Source organism: Triturus cristatus, chromosome 4_2 (assembly GCF_964204655.1).
Source record: "Triturus cristatus chromosome 4_2, aTriCri1.1, whole genome shotgun sequence".
Classification (NCBI taxonomy): domain Eukaryota; kingdom Metazoa; phylum Chordata; class Amphibia; order Caudata; family Salamandridae; genus Triturus; species Triturus cristatus.
Genome location: NC_140586.1, coordinates 664400965 through 664426224, shown reverse-complemented (window position 1 = coordinate 664426224; position 25260 = coordinate 664400965). Strand labels below are relative to the sequence as shown.

The following is a 25260-nucleotide window of genomic DNA, read 5'->3' as shown; positions in this document are numbered from 1 at the left end:
GAATACCACCTCCCTGGGCTAACTTGAATATGGAGCGGGACAGTGTGGACCCCCCAGCGCCCACCACCTCCCTGGAGCTTTCTTTTTTCTTGAAGAAGGAGAGGGGCCATGCGGCCCCCATCCCAGGCCATTCTCTTCCCCGCTCTTGGCAGGCCTGTGAAAGCGAAGGGAGGGTGGCCATGTGGACCCCCTCCTGGAGCCAATAATGGCCATGGGGACCACCACTCACTCCCAGGGCAGGCTCCTGCTATGTCCCGGGGTGCCCACCCCTGGGACATAACTGTTTGCTGTGACTTGGTGGGAGTTTTAACAGCTCCGCCAAGTCAGAGCAGACATTCCGCTCCCAGCAAGCGGGAGCTGACAAAATCATCTTGCATTCAGGAAGTTGAGGTTTCATCTGTTTACCTGCCTGCTGTCAAGCGGGCAGGGAAACAGATGAAACGATTGCTCTCACAGACAGGGAGATGCATGTACAGCAGCTCACTGTTTGTGAGAGAAATGTCAGCTTCTGTAGGAGGCGGGAAGCTGACAGGGACCATGGGGGCCTTGATGCTCCCACCGCGGTCCCATGGGAAAAGAGCAGAAAGCAGCAAAATAAAGGTCAGAAACAAGCAGAAAGAGCAAATAAAGGTCAGCAATGAGCAGGAAGATGCAACATAAAGGTCAGAGAAAGAGGCAGAATAAAGGTCAGAAATGAGCAGAAAGATGCAAAATAGAGTTCAGAAACTAGGCGAAAAAGCCCATAATAAAGGTCAGAAACGAGCAGGAAGAGGCAGAATAGAAGTAAGAAATGAGCAGAAAGAAGCAAAATAGAGGTCAGAAATTAACAGAGAGGCAAAATAACGGTCAGAAGTGGGGAGAATAACACACCCACTCACAGACTCATTTAGAGACCTGTGCACCCACTTAGAGACCCACTCAGACACTTATGTAGCCATTTACAGCCCCATACAGACACTCACACACCCATTTAGACACGTGTGCACTCCCTCCCACACCCACTGAGACACTCACACACTCACTCTCAAAGGTTACAGTTAGGAAATAAAATGTAAAAAGCCTTAGAAATTCACTTAAAAAACCAAAAGGTTACAGGGACGTTGCAGTTAAGAAACAACATTAACATTAGAAAGTCAGTGAAAAAATGAAGGTTAAAGGGACGTTATAGTTAGGCTCAGATTTCACTCATACAAAACCATAGAAATTCAGCAGTTATAGTTATCTGAGCTAACTATAACTTACGTCCCACAATGCACTGCTCATGACGTCACATATTATATCACTTGTGACATGGTCAGTGACATCACTGATTACAGAGCTGATGACATCTCAAATGACATCCCCGATGTTAACATCCACAGAACCACTCACACCCCTATGCAATCTCTCATACACCCACTCACATACCCATTCACAGACCCCTACAAGTACTCACAAATTCACTCACTGATTCATAAAGCCACACAGATCCGCTCACTCACACAACTAACTCACCCATACAGCCACTCATGCGCCCACTCGCTCACCAATACTGCCACCCACAAATCGAGTAATACAGACACTAACACATCCACTCATACACCCATACAGCCCCTCACACACTGGGTCAGTCACCCATACAGCTACTCACACACCTACACACTCACCCATACAGTCACTCATACAGCCACTCACTCACCCAGTTACTCACACACCCACTCACTCATACAGATACTAGAAGAATACTTTATTGTTTGATTAATAAAAATCATTACAATGATGAGTATGCTACCATAGTGAGAACGTGTATCAAGAATAGATATTAAAATATTTACATTTATACCATCACAATAAGTAAATATACGTCATAAAATAATTTAAAAACTCCTAGAGGCCTGTTTTTTATAGTGATAAAAAGTATTTAACTCATCTAAACGGTGCAACCCCCTTTTTTTAAAAAGAGAAAGTGATTTAAAAAAACAGTTAAGGGCCATAATCCTCCGTTCAGATTTTTTCGTCTATTAGGGCCGCAAACGGACATTGATTTTTAAAAGGCGATAATCAATAACACTGTAATTAAGTCAGATTTTGTGGTAAAGACCCTAGTGGTGCGAGTCCATTTATATTGTAGGGTCCCTGCGTACAATATTTGAGGGTTCCAAGATTACACAGGAAAACAAGATGGTCCGTACGCAACAGGCCATGTTCTGCTGCAATTGGGGGATGCTGACAGATGTACAAATCCGGTGAAGCAGTAAGGGGTTTAATCTGTCCTTTGATAGTTAACCGTTAATGGCATACTGGCTCTCGCTGTGTATAAATTTTCTTGCTGTTCCTGTGATAAACTTAGTGAACCGGATGTTGAGCTGTGGATTGTCCGGGTTCATTGATGCAAGGATGGCTTGCCGGCACGTACGAATTCCAAGTTTGTTCCATTCGCTCTTTAACAAGAACTTTCGATCGTCGAGGACTGCAGGACATAGACATGACACATGCTCGATTGTTTCTGGGCTGCTCCCGCACCCCCTGCATGTTACGTTGGAATTTGTGCGGCGCCATCCTGGCAAATGGTACAGGAATGGCCATTCGCCCATTCTGAGGGCCAGAAATCTTTTTTTCCACAGCGCTGAGTAGGTACATGACAGGTAGTGTGCCATAATCCCTGGCTTGAATCCTGATATGATTGACCAGGCGTGCTTACGATGCACCAGTTGGGCTCTATCCGAATGAAAAGACCAAAGGCGGACGTTTCTTTTGATGTAAATTTTAAGAGCCTGCTGAGATGGATTAGAGGACCAAATTTCTTCTATATCCAAGAGTTTTAAAGAATCTTGCAGGTAGCGCCGGAATGAACTGCCAGGATAGCCGGCTGAGATTTCCACCCACAAAAGAGCCTCCAGGGTTCCTTCTCTGGAGGTACGCAATTTATTGCACAACCTGATATATGCTCCACGCCCTACTGCTTGATGGTCTTGGAAGACCAAACTCGAGACGTATTTGGGCGGGAGATGAAGATTTTGGTAGACCCAGCGCCTGTTTAAATATTCTTGTTGTTATTTTATTTACGTGGCTGTTGTCTTTCCCTTGCATAATCTCCTGGCCATAGGTGAGGAAATTGATAATTTTTGCCTTCATGACAGTTATAAGTGGGGTCAGACTGGGACCAGATAGTTCCCTTGCTAGAGTCTTAAAAGCCACCTGGATTGTCAGGGCTTTGGCTTCTACCTCTTCTCTGTGTTTGGAGAATATTCCCCTTCTGTCCAAGTGAACCCCCAGATACTTGTAAGAAGGGGCTCTGTCGACGTTATTACCGTTATATCGCCAACCTCCACCTTGATATTTCCTTTGCCCAAAGGTGATTGCCTTTGTCTTTGTTAAGTTCAATTCGAGATCATTTTCGTTGGTATATAGAGACAACCGATCGAGTAGTCTCTGCAAGCCAACCCTGGTGTGACTTAGCAGGACCAGATCGTCTGCGTATAGTAGATTACTAACTCTTGTCCCGGCAAGTTTTGGGGGGTGAGAATTAACTTCGTCAAGTGATTCTGACAAGTCAGAGATGAAAAGATTGAAAAGAAGGGGCGCCAACACACACCCTTGTTTCACTCCGCGGGAGGTTTGTATTTTCCTTGAGATATAGGTTCCATCCCCAAGTTTTATACGAACCCATGTGTTGGTGTGTAACATGATTATGGCTTGTAATAACACTGGTGGAATCCCCCATGACCGCAGTTTAAGCCATAATCGGTTTCGGGGTACGCGGTCGAATGCAGCCTTAAAGTCGACGAAACAGCCATGCATTGACGTTCCTGAGGCCACCACTTTGTCCAGCAGGACAGAAATTGCAAGCAAGTTCGTTATAGTGCCTGATTTTTGCACAAATCCTGTCTGGTTAAAAGGTATAAGGTGTTTTTTTGCAGCCCAGGATGCCAGATCTTGAAGGAGCAGCTTAGCGTAATATTTTGATTCCACGTCCAACAGAGTGATCATCCTATAGTTTTTTGGGTCTGATCTCTTGCCGCCTTTGTAAATTGGCTGGATAATGGCACCTTGCCACGATTCCGGTATTACCGATTTGGTCTGGCAATAGGAGAAGAGAGGTGCCAATTGGTTTCCCCAAAATTCTGTATCCTGTTTAAACAGAGACTGGGGGAGTCCGTTTGGTCCTGGAGCTCCGTCTGAACGACCCTCGGTTATGATTCGAACAGTTTTTTCCCTAATAATTCCCAGAGTTGTTGGAGCACTTTGTGACAGATCTATAAACTGAAGCAGAGATTCCGTATTGGTTGTCGATGGGGTCCTTGTATTTAATTCGGTACATACAGATACTAATAGATGTACTCACCCATAGTCATTGGCACAAGCACACACTCACCCATACAGCTACTCTCACATTCACTCACTCATCCATACAGTCACTCACACATCTACTCACTTATGAACCCACCCACTTACCAAGCCATTCACACTTCCTATCACTCACATCTACTGCCTCTCACATACACACTCACTCATCCATACACCACTGACACCCACTCACTCATCCACAGTGACTCACCCATACAACCACTCACACAACCATAGAGCCACTCAGACACCTACTCACACATTGAAACACAGTCAAGCAGCCTCTCAAATAATATGTTACAAACAGTATCACTTTTGTAATATCTTAGTATATATCTTTAACACTCAGAAACTTTTAGAAAACACTCACAGTCACTGGATGATGTCATCAGTGATGCTATTTGAGGTGTCATGAGTGATGTCACTGACCATGTCATGAGTGATGTAATATGTGAGGTCATAAGCAGAGCAGTGCGGGGGTAACTTATATTTAGCTCAGGTAACTATAACTGCTGAATTTCTATGCTTTTGTTCGAGTGAAATCTGAGCCCAACTTTAACGTCCCTGTAACTATAGTTTTTTTTAGTGAAAAAAAATATATATATCTCAAAAGCAACTCCTATATATATATATATATATATATATATATCTCAAAAGCAACTCCCAAAATAAAGGGAGCCCCCAACCTTGCAGCGCTGCTTCAGCGATACGGGTATGCAGCAACCCGTTGTTAAACAACGGGAAAAGAAAAATGCCGAAGCCAGTTTCTGGACACCCCAGGCCTTTATTCCAAAATAATGTTGGCAGCACACTTATTTCCTTTCCTGAGGCATTTTGGCTCACCAATGAGCCTTGATCACAGGTGCATAGATTGCAACTTAAAGTGGCTACGTGCTTACAAAACCAGGCTGTCACGTGTCTTTATAGTTAAAAGTCATACAAATACCATAATGCTCTGAGAACTGCATTGCAATTACCTCAAACTGCAGTATATAATTCTAAATATAGCATGATTGTGTTAAAACACGGCTGTTGCATAATGAATCATCCTCGTTCCAATGCACAAGTGTAAAATTGCTTCACATGGAGATGAAATCGAGAACAGTCTGGTATACAAACTCATATCTAGGCCTTCCAATGCGCTATGTTCATAAAATGCAGAGTGCCGACACAATCAATGTGATGTCTTTACAACATTAGCAGGTACACAAACAAAGGTTCCTTTTTGAGTGAAACATATTTTTCCAAAAGCAGATAAAGCTTAAATGCCCGGCCCACTGTGCTAACTTTCCTCCTGAAGCCCTCCACCTGACAGTGCAATAGAACATTGCAACGCTTCACTCAAGAACCCAGTCTCGCTAACAAACAGCTGTGGAAATGTTCTGGACATTATCTAGTAATATCTTATCGAGCGGTAATTTCTGGCGGTAATCCTGCAACCATTATTGTGCAGCAGCACTATTTGAGCTCCCAGCCAGGATTTTGGTGTAGGGGTCCTGCTCATAATGGCATTACTTACAAACAGGATGTATCTGCACCAGAGCACAGGATTGGATTTATATAGGGCAGCTGGGCTTTTATCAGGGCCTGGAGCCTTTCCCCCATTTTTTTTGTCTGGTAATTGCTGACAGAACCCCGGTTACAGGGATCGGTTCCAGATGGGAAGTGTTGGCAGATACCTGTGTGAGGGGGCCCGTCTCCTACCTGATCGACAGCATCATGATGCAAAGGCCAATAGTATGCAAGCCAGCAGTCTTCTTGTTGCAATATATTACATATTTGGGTGCTTTTATTGCACAAAATGCAGTGGTATAAAAACGATAATTCAGAGATCAGGGAAATATTTCATATGTCCCGGTGAAACAGGGAAAATATGTCACTACTCCTTGTGAAACCATCATCGTGATAGCCTCAGAGCACTCTGCACAGCTTTACCATTGTCCTTTTAATCACCTTTCTATTCATGAAAGGTAATCAAAGGGTGGACATTGTCATTTCAATCAGTGCCTGTTGTTTGCTCCATTTTATAAAGAACAGCTCGATTTTCTTTTTAACTGTGTTTATTTCTGAAATTTCTCTCTTGGTTTTGTATGCTTCTGTTGCATACCCCTGGGAACACATCAAGGATTACCTATATTATAAACAATGTATTTGCACACGTAATACCGCGTGTGCCTGTAATTTTGTGTTTTTCTTTTACAGATTTCCCCCTGTCAACGAATTGGATGACAGGCTACCTGACCGTGAGTACATGGTTAGGTCCTGGTGATCAAGAGAAGGGTACATCTTAGTGTATGTACACCGCTCGGGTCACTACACTTGGTCCTGACGAAAACCTAAGTAATAACATCACATAGGTTGAAACATGTAGACCGTTTTTTTTTACTTTTTTCACATTATTCCACCGTTAGATACCATTGGTCAATTTAACCAATACAGGTATCGCATTATTGCTTTTAATATGGATCAGTGACTCCAGAATAAGATTATTTTTTGGCGAGTACATTTGGCCCATTTTTAATCCTCTATTCACTCACATTGCACTACGAAGAACTACCAGCTCCACTGTAATCAGGTGTCGCAGCACACCTGGACGGCATTCGGCTGTTCAGGTGGGACCCCTATGATGAAGCATGTCACCAACTAGGTTGGTGAGTGAGGGGTCTTCTAAATAGAAACTATTTTTCTTCGTATGGTGTGAGTGTTCCCAGGCTCTTTTGGAAACTCTGACGAGTCTCCAGGATTTACTCCTTTTTTTGTTTGTTTCATACTCTTCAAGGGGACTAGGAGTATATCCTTCCTTTTCTAGGAATTTTCCCTTTTCTCTCCTAATTGTTTTGCATATTTCTGAAATCCAACTTTCTTCGCTTTATAATTAAGAATATTGCTTGTCTCAGCTTATAAAAGTGCAGCCCTGTACCTCAGTCGCGGTTTACAAAAAAACACTTCTCTTTAAAAAAAACACACATATTTTCGAGGCTGACAGCCCCCAAATACAATGCAATATAAATGACACATAGGATACAATGTGTTAAATGGTCTTATATTGCCATCTTGGGGCCCTAGAGTCATTTGCAAACTGCTTGGTTTTTGCATTCGTGGGTCTTTATACCACCCGAACAGAACTGCTCGATAGCAATATAGGACCGCCATATATCCTCTATGTCAGTGGCGTAACACAAAATGGTGGGCACCCCCTGCACAATGTGATGAGGGGTTCCTGAATCCTCAATATTTCGCAGATATTTATAGGCCTGAAGAGTTACGCAGCAGGGGCCTGTGCAACGCCCCTGCTATATATAACATGTCATATTTTTATGTGATAAAGAGAAGCCTGTCTAGTGAAAATTCACTAACAATACACCTAATTCAGGCGCAAGACGTTTGCTAACATCAAAGTCTTTGAAGTCTGTGGAGTCTTGCAGTAATGACTGAAACGGAAATTGATTATGTGAACACTTTACTCCATTCCACCATCCCCCTACGTCAGTCATCCAATAATGCCACATTACTTCACCAAAGGTATCAACGTAAAAAGACTGGAGGTGATTGAGAAGAAAAAGCAATGCTGGCAAATGAGCTCTGCGGTGGGTGCGTACACGGTCCTTACTATACCGCATGTTTTAGCCTGGGATACCACACAGCAGCACCGCACCCTCTGACTGTGGTAGCAGGATTACTGCGCCAGTGGCGTCCCTGGACTCAGCTCCCCAGTCTAAGCGAGTGACACATCCTAGAGTTTTCAAGTGCTACGGGATGGGAAATAGACACACTCGCTGGGATTGTGGGCGATTGTCTGCTGTAACTTTGTACAAACCTAAATACAGGTACTGCATGGTAACATATTTTACTCCATCGCGTCCTTGTTTAGGGTACTACAGTATTTTAGTGAAATGTTAAACATTTTCAAAAGACGTTCCCCGCACATTTGTATTTACTATTCCTGCTGCTTTTCGGTTGCAATAGAAATACCACTGCATTTTGCAGCGTAATCGACAGCACGAACACACAGACTAAGTGGCCATCATATTATTACTGTGCTGGGAGTTACTGTTGTGTATACTGCACTGTTCTACACGAGGGCTACGTCAGAAGCACTACAAAAATGACAGTGTACCTAACTTTTTACCCATGCTGCGCCGATGACTTGTCGCACGCTGCTACAAGAGGCCCTGTGTGTCTCAACTGCTGAGGCAGCAAGAGTCAGAGGCGGCAGATGCGGAGACAGTTCACGTTTCTTCATGCTGCCAGTGGGGTGAGGGGGCAGAGCCCGCCAGGCCTGGCATCCTTCGGCCGCAGCCTCTGGCGCTAAAGCAGCCGGGGCAGCCCTGGAGGCTGGCAGCCCGCACCCTGAACGGTCTGTGCCTCCCTGACAATGCCACGCGAACACGCTGAGGGTGCGAGGGCACTGACGCTGGCACAGAGGGTACCACCAGGCCCCAGTGCTCTAGCGCTATACCACAGGCTGGGTGGTCGGCGCGCTCCGTTGATGGATAGTTCATTGAATGTGGGGGTTCTGCGGGCCCTGTCTGCGCTCCCAACGAAAACACAACAGTGCAGGCTTCGTGTTTACTGACTAAACAGCAAGCATGCCAGCTCTCGTGTTCAGAAGGAAGGCTGCGTGGGCACACATATTGATAGTTCTCCGTGTTCTTTGATTCTGCCCTGGTCAAAGGCGGCTGAGCATCACTTTGCAGGAGCTGGGCGGGGGCGGGAGAGGGTCTGATGACGAAGACCTGCGTTTCCTTTGTTTCTCTGGTTTAACATGTCGCCTTTAAGCCACTTTAGAGCGTCGCGCACACAACTGAGTAAAACAGATGTAGGTGCAGCTACACGTCTCCGTATGCGCCACCTAGGAGGTAAGCTTGGTCAGAAGTAGCTATGGAATTAAAATCACCCCTCCCCGCCCCTCGAAGTTCGCACCGCAGGCCCCTCTAAATTCACACTCATTGCTGACAAATGGCAGAATTTGACAAATAGCTTGCACCAAATAAGGAAGTATTTTTAAAGCAATTATTTGGTAAAATGGTCTCTGGCCAACGGGCCTACACCCAAAGGAAGTGTAAAAGCATTCAAAACATGTATAGATAATTCATAAGAAATTGTGACTGTCTTGCATCCACCACTCTTTTCGACACTTCTGCGGACATGCAAGTTGTGGCCATTGTGTGGCCCCGGTGAAAAGGTTACACTCTCTTTCTAGCTTTAAAAAAAATGAAACGCATATGAACATCCAAAACCTTCATCAAGTCCAATGCACGGGATATGGTAATTTAATGCCACTCTATAGCGCCACATTGACACCTTCGGGATACTTTGAAGCGCTAGAAAGAAGTTAGGCCAAAACAGAAATGGCATGGGCACTGGTCTTAAGTTATAACTTTATTGGTACGAACTATGCAGCTGAAAGCACGTGCAGCCCACGTCACTTTAGCATTTTCGGACAAGGTAAAATACGTGAAGCCAACTTTAACTGTATAATGTATTCTGCCCTTTGCGTGAATAACAATTGCATGGCGCAAGAAACACCATTTTTAACGCGCCCTCTGAACTGGCCGCCGAGTCACTCAGACGCCCTGGATGTGAAGGCTCTGTGCGTTGAACTTGGAGGCTGGCTCGTCTCTGCCTAGAGGGCGCAAATAATCGTCCCGGCTGCAGAAGCCCTCACAAAGGGCGCCAAACCCTCTCTGAGATAACACTGCTAACCACAGAAAACTGGAAACCGCCGAGCGAGCTGGCCACGGCCGCAGGAACACTGCTCAAAAACACTGTTTTGTAAACAGACGCTTCTAAACCCTTCACGCTCTTTATTAAAAAAGAAAGATTTTTTGTTTGTTTTTAAATGCGAGTGGATTGGCGGAAGAGGCCATTGAGAGGGGGCCGCGGCCGAAGTGCATATGTATATTTAAAGCATTCTAGGAAAGATAGCAAGAGAGGCCGGGCTTTCTGCAGACACTTTCCCTCTGTGCTATCTCTGTTGCATTCCAGGCTCGGCCGGCCCTGCACTTTTCTGTCGAGGAACTTGCAGTGCGAATGCCTTCTCCTCCGGGAAAACCTCTTCCTGCCCCCGAGCCGAGGGCACAGGGGAAATAACACCGTCTGAACGCGCCACACTGCCCCAAGCAGTGCCGTGCACAGAGCTACAGCCCAGCCATGCTGCGTACAGAAAGTTTCGAGTTTAGGAATACACGTGCACGAAACCTTGGAAACGTTGTAGTCGGCGACACTGCAGACTGCGGATGCATGGGTGGCTGGACAGACGTCACGGCAAGCGAGTTATGGACTGCCTTGGCATGTTTTCGGAGCTATACGCACACACCTGGACGTGTAATATAAATCGTCATCTAATGCACGGTCCCTATGCACTTCTAACTGCGCTAACTACATGATGTCACTGTGCACGTATCCCTTGGCTGCTGTGCCCGCGTCCTCCTTCCACTGGGCACGTCTGACAGTCGCGTGCGCTGCGCATAACACGGCAACGCTGTGTGGGCTTCTGGGTTGTATACGGTTGTTACTTTCGCGAGAATTTCCAAATAAACCTCACAATTGCAAAACAGGGAGACTTTCTGGAGAGTACCCCAAAGCAAACAAGCGTATTGTGGCGCGATCCAAAGTAGGGACCTTGGTGCAACCTCGTGAGCTCTTGTGAAGTTGTATCTGCACATATGTAACGTAAGGGCACACCTCCTCGTTGTTTTAAAGTATACAAGCAGCATACAATATAACTATTATCGGAGCATATGGCCAGCCATTACAAAGTGTGTAACTCCCGAGTTGTTATGCGGAGTGGAAACAGTACAAGCCCAGATCCGCAGGCACTTCCCCGCAGCCGCGTGGCTGTTCTCGGGGGCCCGCAGGCGGGCTGTGAAGGGACCCGCAAAGGTGCTTCTCGGCCGCCAATAGGCTGCAGGCGGGTCCCGGTGCGGCTGCACTGCATGCCGTCCTGTGCAGAGTGCTGAGTAGAGCTGCACGGTCAGAGGAGGGAGGGAGGAGGCGATCTCGGGACAGGGAGAGACTGGAGGGGGAGGGCGGCCGATCCAGACTGGTGGAGGGGGAGGAGAGCCATCGACCCCGGGACAGGGAGGGGAGGAGGGCTGCTGATCCCGGGACAGAGAGAGAGACTGGGGAGGACGAGTTGCTGCCGATCCCGGGGGAGACGGAGACAGGGGGAGGGCCACTGATCCCGGGACAGCAAGGCACAGGAGGAGAGGGCTGTCTAGCCCAGGACAGGAAGAGAAAGCTGGGCTCGGAGGGCTGGCAACACCGGGACAGGGAAGCGGGAAGACAGCGAGCAGCTCCGGAGCCTGGAGATCCCGGGACAGGAAGCAGGCTGCCCGGAGTGCGGGGAGGAGGGACGAGGGAGCCGGATCCCCGGCCCAGGGCAGTCCGGACAGGCGGGACACGGGGCCGCAGCGAGAGGCGCGGAATCGCTGCCGGGTCAGAGCTCCCGGAGGAGGGGGCCCGCACCGAGGGCTCAGGCGGCGGGGAAGGAAACTCTAGGCGGGGTTAAAGTTCAGCTCATGGAGCCGCACCGCGCCGCCGCCCGCACTCTGCAGAGCTGGAAATGTGAAAGCACCGAGCGGGCGTGAGCTCTCCCTCTACCCACACTCACAGCTCCGAGCCCAGGGGCCGGCCATGTACTCCCCGCTCTGCCTCACCCAGGTAAGAGGCGCGCTGGCTGTCTGTCTGCGCCTGTGTGTGTCTGTCTGGCGCTCTCCGCTGTCCTTCTGCCTGCCTCTCTTCTGCTTCCGAGCTCTGTCTGGCGCTCTCTCTCTCTCCTGCCTCCCCCGGTCTGAGAACTAAGCTCTCCAGCCAGCCAGCGCACATGCAGCTTTTGGAAAAGTAACTTTCTTTCCATGTTGCTGCATCTCAGCTCTGCACGGCCATTTATGCCGCGGGCACATGGCTAATGGCGCCTACATATGTATGCTGCAATTTAATATTTTAAGACAACTTCTGGCTTGCATGATACTATGACGGCACGATGTAATGCGGGAAGGGGGTGTCAAACAAATGCACCCCTGTCAACTTCGTAGCACCCCTCGGGAGATGGCATTAGTACAGTCTGCTTTACAGTTCCATATGCACAGACGGTCTAATAACACTCCTGCCCCGTCCACTGAGTGAGTGCACCAGGGCATACCTGGAGGGCTGCAGCGCCGAAGGTGTCCCCACAAAGGACCATGTGGGGTCTGCGCTGTGGTCTCGGGCTGCGAAAAGAGCAAATTATTGCTGCCCTGGTCTTCCTCTGCGGTTTCCTGCAAGCGTTCTGTCATGTCCAGTCCCTCCCGCGGTTCTTTCTCGGGATTTTTAACAGGGCTTTTAAAGTCACCACTGTTCACTATCGTTTGTGCCCTCATCTCAACAGGGTATGCAGAGAGGGTCGGGCTGCGAGGAATGTTAACTTTGCTGTCACGAAGCTTAGAGGCAGTGGGGCTGTCGCCGCTCCGTTCTGATTTCGCGAATCAAGTATTGAAGTGGTGACTGTGCGCACAAACTATCTATCCTCTCTTCTCCCAATCCCACCATCACCCTTGCCTTACCTAACCCCCATTTTTAAGATTTTTTTTAAAAATGTGTTTCTTAAATGTTTGCACAGCACAACACAACAGTCTTGAGTGGTACGTCCAACATTACCTACCCCCCTCTAAAGCCCCCAGCTCTCAGGCTGTTCCCAAAACCTTTTCAATCTCCCTCCCAATCCTGTGCCAAGAGTTGTGGGGGGGTCTACCACAGGTTAGCCTCTAACCCAATGTTGTAGTTCACATCCTCCTTAATCAAGAAAGTTAGGGTGCAGTCCTGAATTATTCACCCCACCAGTGCTTAATTTGTAAAAGAATAAGTGCTGGGCCCCAAAGTTTTGCTCAGAAAACTGCGGTCAGCGTTATCCAAGGTCGGAGTGCCCAATACCAGGGCTGTATTGTCTTAATTGCACCTCCATGCTTCTTTAATCAACCTCAAGACACTCCATGCCTTCTTATCGCACTTTTGTAGGTTACATTTCCACCCGCTTTCTCTCTTTGTCACTGGTTTTCCATATCTTTCTGCATGTGCCTTTCCCCTTTTGCTTTTTCTCTTTCTTGCTTTCTATCAAAGTTTTTTGGGGGAAAATAATTGTCCATCCCCAAAAATGAGTGCCAATGAACCCCACTGGCTCAGATTAAGTACTGCCCTGCACCTGCTCCGAGGACTTGAAGAGGCAGAACTACAGATCAGCCAATTACCAAATGTTGGCATTCACCCCTGGTAAAAATGTTAGAGTGGGGGTGTGTGTTACCCCTTTCTCCACTACATGTGGTAATCTAGCGCTTTATTCAGTGCGGTTATTCACTTGTTAAAGTGTTGGTGGGGCAGTAGGCCTCATGCTATCACCATTCCCAGCAAGAGACAAGGGGCAATAGGCCTGTGTCACTTAATATAAGCATTGGTGGGGTAAAAGGCCAGTACCTGATTCCCTCCTTCTGCAGGTGTTGGTTCTCCATCAACCCTACCCATGCTGAAGAGGCACTAGGCCTTTTAATCCCTGACACACCTGACATTGGCCCAACCCATAAATTGTACCAGTGCAGAACGGCAGATAAGACGCGGCTGCTATAGTCACCATGCTACAAATGCTCCTGGGCGTTAGGCCTTCTCCGTTCTACCGACTGATCATTCTGGTGTGTATGCTGTTGGGAAGTGTGGCACACTGGTCGATTGCACACTGCTGTGCTGGCTGCCTATGTGCAACAGCAGGGGCACACCGGCTTGCGTTCTTCCCTCTGCTGTTCCCCAGTTTGCTACCTGTGCTGTTGGGTCACACGACGGCCTGTCCTCTGCTGCGCCTGCCTCTCTTACTTCTCTGTCATGGCCATGGCCACGGCCGCGCTGCAACTTTTCTTCCCGCCAGTCGATCTTGCATCTTCCTGCTCGAGATCTGTGGTAGAGGCTTTCTATCTATCCTCATTAGTACTGTGCATGGGGTTGACTGTGAGCAAGTCCAGCTTTTTTTTGTCCTTCGTACTAAATGTGTGCAGCGTGTGTTTTCTGTTTCTTACAGCGCAGTTACAAGAATCTTCTTAAAGTATAACGTAGAGGTTATAACGTGCTGCAAGTATATAGAGAAGCGTACATGCCGTGCCTGTGAATGAACGCATAGATCTGCACCCAGAGGTTTATCACTTGTGTTGGTTTTAGAAAGTCAGCTAAAAGTAATATATTTTGTTCACTTTAGATCCATGGCCAGACTCTGCTGGCTGAATGTCAGAAGATTTTTGGGAGACAGGGGCTGGGAGACAGTTTATTTTCTAGGCCTATTAGGTTAGTTGTATAAGGAGATTTTTTTTTTTTAGATATTATAAACGTGCCTTCTAATGTCCACGAAGTTCATGGTGTACTTTCCTTCCCTCATTTAAATACTACATTATGGAGCTATTATTACAAAAAATAAAGGCTATGAACGGATACATGTTTTTTATGGAAAACTAACCATAGAGTAATAGTGCTAAATATCGTAATATCTAGTTTGCAGAAAGACCAACATATAGGTACAATATTTTGTGGGCAACTGCATGTAGATTAAAGTGACTGAGAACTCAATTCACGAAGCCTTTTCAGTATACAGTTGAGTCATACACCTGCCTTTCAAAGAGTGAGGCAGGCTTTGTGAATTGAGCTGTGGGACACAAAATATCTTGGTTCAAAAATATTTAGAATCCTGCATTTGGGGCAGGAAAACGGCTGTGTCTAAAATATATTTGGAGTTGACTTTCATCAAAAGTGTTAGTTTAGTAAATATGAGATCCACACTGGGAATTTAGGTATTCATGTAGCAACATTTTATTTCTCTTTAATCAGCTTTTCTTTAAATGAGCAGCTTCACTAAAGTAGGCCACTGGTATGTTTGCAGTTTTGGTGTGGAGCATATTTTGTATTTTTGGCCACACAGATTAGGTAAGACATTTGTATAGATACTTTTATGACTGAATGTCGAAATAAAGATGAGATGAGATGAGATGGTAAGACATATATCTTGATTTGCGCTCATGCATGGATGTGCAAATGCATGCATACACTTTTCTACTTCCAAAGACGTGTATGGAACAAATGGAACTGTTCCTTACCATACCTCTGGATTCATTTTTATTTATTTTCTGAGAATTTAACTAAGTTATTTTATTTTTCATACTATTTAAGGCGATACAAGCAGAAATGCTATCAGAATAAACACACCACATTTCAGTTCTACTTTTTTTTAAAGCAAACTGGTTTATATACAGATATTGTACCTCAATTTAATCATTCCTTTGTGAATATCAAAGCACTTTGCTGATGGCAGCATGCATGTCTAAGTCTTGACGTCTTCATTTCAAGAAGTGCTGTTTTTTTAAACATTTTGCTGGAAAGACAAAAGTTCAACTGTTAGTTTGGTAGTCTGACTTCAATTTTCAAATAACTTTTGTATTGAACTTGGTTGTTATGTTTTGTGCAAAAGTGAATATGTAGTGGCTTTCTTAGGTAGTATTACTGTAACTTCTGTGCATACGCATTTTTATGCGAGGGAGAGAAGAAAGGCCTTTATTCGTAATTTAACATTTATTTATTTTTGAAATTTATAGTGAGTAGCATTCACCCGACGGAATCATGGCACTATAGAACACCTAACATTTGAGCTGAATTGAGCATTCTTTGGGTTACATTGAGTTATTTTAAAGATTGTGTGCTCTTGACTTAGTGTAGAAGTTTAACACAACATTTCAAGTGATGTCTGATATAGAGTACTTCTATCGTATAGTAGTACAGAACTTGTTTCTTAAGAACTTAAGTAACACAAACAATTGGTAGTAAGTCGATGAGGATTTTAAGTCCCTTTTGGTTAGAATTAAAAATTTTAAACAATCAACAGAATGCTAGTTTTGTGTTTTTTAGATTTACTTCTGTCATTTAGGCACTTGCTGTGAATAGAATAAACGCCCCCTTGTACTTTCTTGAGTGTAATATTGAGTTATTGATAACATTTTATTGCCTATACCTCATGCCAATTTGATCTGTGTGTGATTTAAAATGTGTTTTTATTATCATTTTCTTCTATTAACTACATTGATATTCAGATGGTCAATCTTAAAGAAGCTGACATTTTGATGGTCAAATCACTAGTGTGAACACCTCTAAAGCCCTCTTTTACAAAGCTCCTTCTGCAGCCTAAAATTATGAGGGATCTTTATTTTAATAACAGATTTTCTCGCAGTGTTTAAAGGTAGAATTTGTTATTGTATTGTCTGCACCCTGCTAGTTCAAGGCACTTCCTTCCATAATCTAATTGCTAACTCTTTGTCTTATACTTTGAGTCTATGCGTTTGGCACTGGCAGCATACTTTACCAAAGTTTCTGATATTTGAAACGCAAGTTAAAGCAGATTGGAATGTTTTGCAAGCTTAACTGATGTTTTTGACCAGTTATTTGGTATTGGGGGCAGATTTCTAAAATATGCAGTACAATTATTTCTGGAAAATTGGATTTATTTTATAATAAATTAGCAAAACTTTCAACTGTTCATTTTGATAGATCCTGTTCAAAACCCCTTTTTATCCTATTGCTTTCAATACCATGCATTTCAAGTTTTGTTTAACATGCTAAAGTCTAATTTTGTTGTCCTTTTCACTATTGTTTTAAAGAGTACTGATGTACATCCATTGTTATACTTTTTTTGTTGATGGTGTCAACTTAGAAGAAGCCATTTCTCGAGCCAACAGCCTGGTGCTTTGCAGTTTAAAGGACTACTTGAGTGCAAGAAGTTACAAAAGTCTCCTTCCATTTATCCTTGCCACAGTCACCTGCCATATCTCCTCAAGTCATATCTCTATGTTTCCCAATAGGTTAACGATGCCCTTTTATTTATCATTAAAATATAGTGTAATATAATATAAGTAGAACAACAATTTTATAGGAGTTGTATGTGGTCTTAAATTTTCTTCTTTCTTCAGTGCTTATAACAATTGTACAGTCTACAGTTTTCTTGGAAACCAACGCTGGTGAATATTAGGAAGTGAACAAGGGATGCTCACCATTTGGATTTTTGACACATCAGTGTATTTAATAGCTTTTGAAATCTAAAGATGAAAAACAGGTTCTTTAATTACTTTAATATAACAATTTACCCATTGTTTTTAGTGTATTGAAAATACAGAATAGATAACACCTAAATCAGGGGTCTCCAATCTTTTCTGTAAGGAGAGCTACATAAGCTCAAAGAAAGTCCCCCCCGAGCTACTAGCAAACTTTATAACTGTAAAATATTGACCATGCTTGTCAACATTACACTATGGCCGTCCTAGTCCGGATTATCAGTAGAGATCAGCCAAGTATTTCAGGTGAAGTTACTAGTAGCAATGCTAGGAAAAAATTATCAATATTGAATGCTTCTACCTGACTAATCAAGTAACCTTCAAATCTTCACATACCTTAAGGCACAAAAGACATAACCACAGCAATAAGTCTCCCCAGTCAAGCTTGAATTATCGTTCAACTATCAGCTTTAAATGTGTTTCGGAATTGCAATGTTGTGTATTTATCAGCATATCAGTTTCTCAATATAGACATATTTTTCTATTAAATATCACTTTCCATTTTAGGCAAACAAACTCATTTTTCCAGAAGAAAACCTTTGTTTAAAAAAAAAAAATGTCTATCAAATATCAGTTTTCATTTTTAGGAAATGCACAGTCCCCAAACATCATCTTGTCATTTTAATGGGGTATTCACCTGTACAAATGCCTCACATGGAAAGGCTGCTTCGAATGCTCAGGTTTTACAGTCATAAGACATGGTACCATAGCACCAAGGATGTCTGTATTAAGCCAGTAATGCCCACCATTATACCAGGGACACAATTTTACCAAAGCTGGACACCATACGGACAAGGATGGCCACCATATTATCAGTCATGGCCGTTATTATGAGAGGGGCAGTCACCATTATGTCAGGGATAGCTAGAGTTATGTCAGTCATGCTGTTAATATGTCAATGATGGCTGCCAGTATGCCAGAATAGACCAAGAATACCCAAAATAGTTAAGGATAACCATTATTATTCCATTGACACTATTAATCCATGAACGGACACAATTGTGCCACAGATGAAACCCTTGTGATAGAGATAGCATACACCTTTGGCGGTCCTTGACACCAGGTGTAGCTTCCAGGAAGCGAGAGTGTTTATTAAGGACGCACTCATAAACGAATGCAGATGAAGCACTTAATTTTCTCTTCTCTGAATGATAGATTTCCTCAGTTCTTGGGTTGATCATGTCCCCAACTGACACTGTTCGCTCCAACTCCTGCAGTCCCACACTTTGGTGGGTCAGCACTGAAACTCTTCAGGCTACCACTTCTTTGATGGTCCAATGTTCACAAACATGGTGCAACTGATAAAGCGTGGGATTACCACATGGCCACTCACCCTGTGACTTAGTTCAAGACTAGATAAAGGTGGTCACGTGGCAGACCCGATAGGCTGACACAGTGTGGGTTTGATTGTCAGTATGAGTACCTGCCATAGGTTGGTTGGCTGCCAAGCTGAAGGTCTTAAGATGAGCAGTGCTGCCTTCTTTAATATGCATAGACTCTCTGCAAGAGACACTGGGATTGATTTCACCTCTGAGAGGTACTGTGAGGGTACTGGTGAGCTACCAGTAGCTCCCGAGCTACTCGTTGGAGACTTCTGACCTAAATAATCCACTCTCACACACAGATGGTGTCTTAGTCTCTCTGCAGTAGATGTAGCGTATTTGAAATCGGCTATGATGCCATTGGTTTTAAACAGACATATTGAGATAGGGAGATATTGTTGTGATATGAATATGTTGATGCAGTAGGGCTATTTTTATGGATTTCATAAATATAAACGTATAGTTTTAGGAAAACATCTTATAATTGATATAAATAAGAAAAACAGGTGGCATATTCGGGCAGTCGCTCAGTGATGTTCCTAGTAGAAATCAAATAAAACAAATATATTTATTTTACCTTTCAGAAACAGAAACCATATGTATTTGTAGATGTATTTTATAGTTCTCACTAAAACTTCAACACAGACCAAAGCAAATTGCGGTGGTATTGGTATATGAATATTGACCCCCTCAAACTTCGATTGCAAAGACCTCTTTTGCAAGTTTAGGTTATAGCTCTATAGCACCAATAAATAATACTTACTTAACCATACACCTTTCTATCCTCTGCCGATGGGAACAGTCCTTTGGGTATTTGCTGCTTGGAAGTAAGTATACTTAAAAATAAATTGAAATGCGAGACTTTCTGTGACATAATGCCCTTTGTACCTTGAATTACTTTCCCACAAAGCTGCCTCAATGTGTATGACTATAAGTGGGTAGGGGCCATCCCAAATCATTTTTACATCTGAGGCTTTCCCTGCATAGAAACATATATTTCCACCAGCACTGTTTTGAACGTTAAATTTCCATAGGTTCACATGACGGCAACCAGCCATTCAGAATACTTCATTCCACTATTTTTGTGATCCTAGTTTTTGTTTGAATGAATCAAATAAAATTGCACTTGATTTCTAATACATTAAATAGAATACAGTAAAAGAAAGCTCTACCAATTCATAAATATCTCTTATTTATTATTTGGTACCCAGTCAGGCCGAGACTTGAACAATGAGCCAGCTGCAGCCAGATAGACCATTAGCTGTCTGGTCCTAACTGTAACATACATTGGCTTTGTGATCAAGGTATTGTTCTGTGGCATTAGTGTTTACAGTTTTTTATGTTCTAAATTAAGTCCTGAGCATCCTTACTTCTGTCGCCTAGCTCACATGAACAATCTAGATTTCACGAAACCTGCTTTGCTTCGTATACAAAATGGCCAATTAACATAGATGTTACTGACTTGGAGTGAAGCATTTCGATGTTCTTTCAAGTACGACTTACACCTTAATTTAGTTGTTACAATGCAACACAGAGGGGAGTCAGGAGTAATGTTATATTTGTAGCTTGGGTTAGTCAAGAAACAGATACGATGGTAAAAGAAAACAGGAAGCGTATTCAAAAACGCCTTGGACAGAACTAGTAGTCATAAGCGAGAGTGCCTCTTGACAATATAGGGTCTGTCTGTCAAGAGCAGACAAGAAATGGACAAATGGACCGCACCTGGCCATCTCTTCAGACGTCTGATCTGTTCGTATGTGAATGCTAGTGTTCGATTACAGTAGTGGCTAATTTCCAATAGAGAGTAGAATGTGGATCATTGGCTTTGGTATTGAAGGTAACCCGAGGTCAGGCACTTGGATGCCTTAATCAGATTACTTAGCCACGCCAATGTAACCCTGAAGGCACCTACGTCCCAATGAGCAGTGCCTGCATTGAAAATTATATAAAAGTGACAGAGGCTGGCTGCAACCTGAACATCTGTGGCCCAGACTAGCAGAATAAAATGGCAATATTCTTTCAAAATAGTAAATATACCGTTTTTTTAGTCAAACTACTTAAAGTTTCCATGCCAAACTAGCATGGGAGTGGAATTGTCCAAAACACAATGTTTGTGTTTAAAGATATATTTTTTTCATGACCACTCTTAAATTGCTTCAGGATAGTGTGTCACACTGAAAAGCAATAACCAAAAGCAAATAAAAGTGCAGGTATCCTGTTCTAGAATGTCATATCACTCTGAGAACATTATTTTCACAAGCGAAATCTTTGTCTGTGGCTTTGCCCATATTCAGTGTTTAATTTGAGTCCGTGGTTGCAGGTAGGGCCCACCGACACTCATTTTTGGGGACTGCACAAATTTTCCCTCAACTGCCTTTGATCCTCAAACAGAGAGAAAAAGCACAAATGGGGAAGAAGGTAGAAGAGAAAGAAGGGAAAACAGTGACAAAGGGAGAAAAGAAAGCGGGGATGAAAAATAACATTCAGGAGTGAGCTAAAGGGGCAAGGAGTGCCTGGTGGTGAATTTAAGAGGCATGCGGTGGAATAGACTACGCAACCTTCATATTCAGCACCTCGATCTTCAATATCGCCAGCAAAACTTTGGGCACCGCCACTTAGTTGTGGCCTAATGTCACACATTTTGCACTGCACATATTTAAACAAATAATCGTTTTTTTAAAAACAAATTCTTACAAAATTAGGTTATTTTGTAGTCAGAAATCCATAGTGAATTCAAGTTGAGCATAAATAAACCTGGCTAAACAGTGAAGAATGTATAAAATGCAAAAATGATCTCTGAAAATTATTAGGCACAACATCATAAGCTACATTACTGACCATATTGTTCCAGCATTCCTTCTGAAAAACATAATACTGCTTCAACTCTGGTTTACAATCACAGCTAGAAGTGGACTGTTGAGTGATTCCTGCTTCTTCTTACAAGAGTAACATAACACATGTGTTGCACAGGCTAGGACCAGTTCATCAAAAACTGGTGTATTTGAATTATCTTTACCTTCATGTCCTGGTGGAGGCTCTCCTATGAAAATAACAATTAGGGCCAAAACGTGACTAACGTTTTGTTACTGTGGATGCGTTCCAGTCTTTGTGTTTTGCATACTATAAGCGCACACACTAGAAGTGTGTTCCAAGCACCCAGCCCCCTCTCCCTTGCATCACTGCTTTGACTTATTTAAAAGTTGTGTTTGGCCCATTTCTTTCTTTCCTTCTTTTTAAGCACTGGCACTCTTAGCAAGCCCATTAACTCTCCTTGCTATCTGATGGCTATTGTTAGTGAAAAAGCATCCCTTTAGAAAAAAATGAATTGATGTAAAATGCATATAAGGCATGTCAACCTTTATGCTAAGATACATTAACTTATAAACTTAAACTAACTTTTTGATTTATTATTTGATTAGCGTTGAATAAAATGTTTTTGATGATGTTTTAAATCGGTGGCATGCAATACCATGTGCATACATCCCTCTAAATATTTTTACTCTCCTTCCTCAATTTAGAAGTCCTCCAGGCATTTGGAAGTATACCTTTTATAAATGTAAATGTATGCCTTTTACCCTACATCTTTATAAATCAATCTGTGACCCTTTTCTTGCTGGAGTTATCAAGGAGCCATCTACTTTTGTCGCGACCATGTTTATCATTTAGCATGGTGCTTACATTTAGTGAAACTAATAGTACTTCACATTTACTCACTAAAGTGAGGTAAATATTTATATACTGTCATAGTCTTTTCTACTTGTTAGATTCTGAAAACATTCTTGCCTATTCCCACCTTCTTTGAAATAATTTTCATTGAAATGTGAGGTTTGTGACAGAGTTTTATTTCCTATTCCCACCTTCTATAAAATAGTTTCCTTTTGAACTTTGGTGTTTGTGAGAGGGTTTTATTTCACTATTGTTAGAGAACTTGTGCATGTTTGTTTTTATTCTGAGCATTTACATATTTGTCTATTTTGGTTTGCAGGATGAATTTCATCCATTCATTGAAGCACTTCTGCCCCACGTCCGAGCATTTGCATACACCTGGTTCAACCTTCAAGCCCGAAAAAGAAAATACTTCAAGAAGCATGAGAAGCGTATGTCGAAAGAAGAAGAGAGAGCAGTGAAAGATGAACTGCTGAGTGAAAAGCCCGAGGTCAAACAGAAATGGGCATCTCGTCTTCTGGCTAAGCTACGGAAAGATATCCGGCCAGAGTACCGGGAGGATTTTGTTCTCACAGTCACAGGGAAAAAACCTCCTTGCTGTGTTCTTTCCAATCCAGACCAGAAGGGCAAGATGCGAAGAATTGACTGCCTGCGACAGGCTGATAAGGTTTGGAGGTTGGACCTGGTTATGGTGATTTTATTTAAGGGTATCCCGCTCGAAAGTACTGATGGCGAACGCCTGGTAAAGTCCTCACAGTGCTCGAACCCCGGGCTGTGCGTGCAGCCACATCACATAGGAGTTTCTGTGAAGGAGCTCGATTTGTACTTGGCATACTTTGTGCACGCCGCAGGTAAGACATCTTTTGCAGAGTTGCTCAACTTTGTGTTGTGATTTCTTGCCAGACCCCTTCCAATATCCACTCACTTGAATGAAATGCAGACCAATGATGACTATTTGAAAATTGATTGTTGTGCCTTTGAGTATTCCTTAATGGATAATATTTTCTGAGTAGTGGTAGGTACAGTCAATGCCTGGAATTGAAATTATGGAGATACTTGTGATGTTAAACTTATTGTACCTATGTGTTAGAAATGCAGCTCGATAAACAGTGTTAATATGATATGTAAGGTATCTCAATATCAAACTTATTGTATCTATAAGTAAGAAATATATCTCAATAAACAGTGTTAAAATTAAACATAAAATATCTCCTAGAAAATAGTACTTATGCTCCTGTGTTGCAACCTCTGGTTTCTGATGTCAAGATAACCCACAAAATCGAAGACGGAGTGTTTTTTAAAAACAAAATATCATCAGCACTCTAGAAATGGCAATAACATGCTGTTATCTTTTACATATTTGTATGATTACTTGACATCCGGCTTTTGGTCTTTTTTCTTTGTTTCTCTAATTAAAAACTGTAATTTACTGGTGTAGCATCATACCATAATAATGTAAAATGATGGCAAACAAACACACAGAACACATAAAATGATCATTTACATTTAAAGTATCATGGTCTAGCTTGAAATTCCATTTCCCCCTAGAGTTAGGTTACAGAAGTTATTGTTTTTTTTTTTAACATAATGTGTGTTTTTGAACTGTGCATCAGTTTTCTATAAAAGTTTCAAATGTGTCTGCTCAGGAGCCATTACCTGCTTGGGACCACCTCAGCAAACTAAAAATAAACCATGTACATTTTCTACAAATCATAATTCAGACTCTCTGTGTAGCACTTGCAAATTATAGAAAACATCCCTTTTGCACATTATTTAAGCCACCTGGATTTGAGTCAGAATTCACTAAACATCACATCTGTTTATCCATTGCCAAATAAAAAAAAATCTTTACAAGCGGAGTATCTTTGTTCTGCAGGGGCATGTAAACATCAGCTCAATACTGGGGAAAATACAGAAAGCACCCCAGCAGGGCTAACGTGATTAAATAAATAGGAACATATAGAGAATCAAATTTAGTCTTCTTGCTAGAGACAGGAAAATACAGTAAGAATAAATTGTATATGCAGCCTAAAGAAAGACAGAGAGGGTTTGGGAGGACTTTGATCTTTTTATGTGGTGTAACACATTATTTAATGTATCGTGAAATCTAGTCTTTAGCAAGTGCTAGACGTTTTTATGGTCTCTCTTACAAATTGTTTATTCTTTGTCTAATTTCAAAGTCAAACTTTTGTGTAAATGTTGAAGTGTTGTATGTGTTTTGTTTTCTCATATCTTCTGCTCTTCAGTCTTGGTTGAACTTACTTCAGAAATTCAAGTCAAATGCAAGAAAGGCAAAGAATGCAGTATGAAATATTTGTGCATGTATAACTGAAATGTTCTGAGTTGCCTAGTGAAGGATGCGTTTATGCTCCATGTTGTGTCAGTTGAAAAAGTGCATAGAGTCTATGTGCACAGCGATAGAAAGGACAAAGGTTATGTTGATTGTGCCCATTGTTCTTCACATGTATAAGGCTGAATACATCTTTTTGTGGTATGCCGCTGCTTTTACGTAGACAACAAACCGAGGTTGTTTTCCAGACTTTTTGGGAGTTTGTTTATTGAAACTTATGAACCACTGGTATCATCTAAGACAATCATGCAGAAAAGGTCATAGAGAGTTAAATTAACGTCTGTGTTGTACTAACTCTGCTACTTTCTGTGAAATGGTAAATACAGGGATAACACTCCCCATTATATGTAGTTCATTGCTTAAAAACATTGATAAACATTTTGGTCATTTGATGTGACTTGTTTACTTTTAAAACCTTCGGTATTGTTTTAAATGTGGTGCTTGTTATGTGTTTAAAAAAAAAAGAAAAATTCTAATTAAAATCAATTTT

General features: G+C 42.8%; 1 protein-coding gene across 13 annotated transcripts in view; it reads left to right on the top strand.

Moving 5' to 3' along the window:
- The window catches only part of NFIA (nuclear factor I A), a 775047-nt gene that overhangs the window by 297833 nt on the left and 451954 nt on the right, over window positions 1–25260 (top strand). For 7 of the 13 annotated variants that reach the window (XM_085602454.1, XM_085602465.1, XM_085602464.1 and 4 more), the window contains exon 2: window positions 22740–23271. In XM_085602454.1, the coding sequence (XP_085458580.1) occupies window positions 22740–23271 (532 nt within the window). Of the gene's footprint in view, window positions 1–11286; window positions 11992–22739; window positions 23272–25260 lie in introns of those variants that run through there. The other 6 variants (XM_085602467.1, XM_085602462.1, XM_085602459.1 and 3 more) reach the window with 3 other exon arrangements.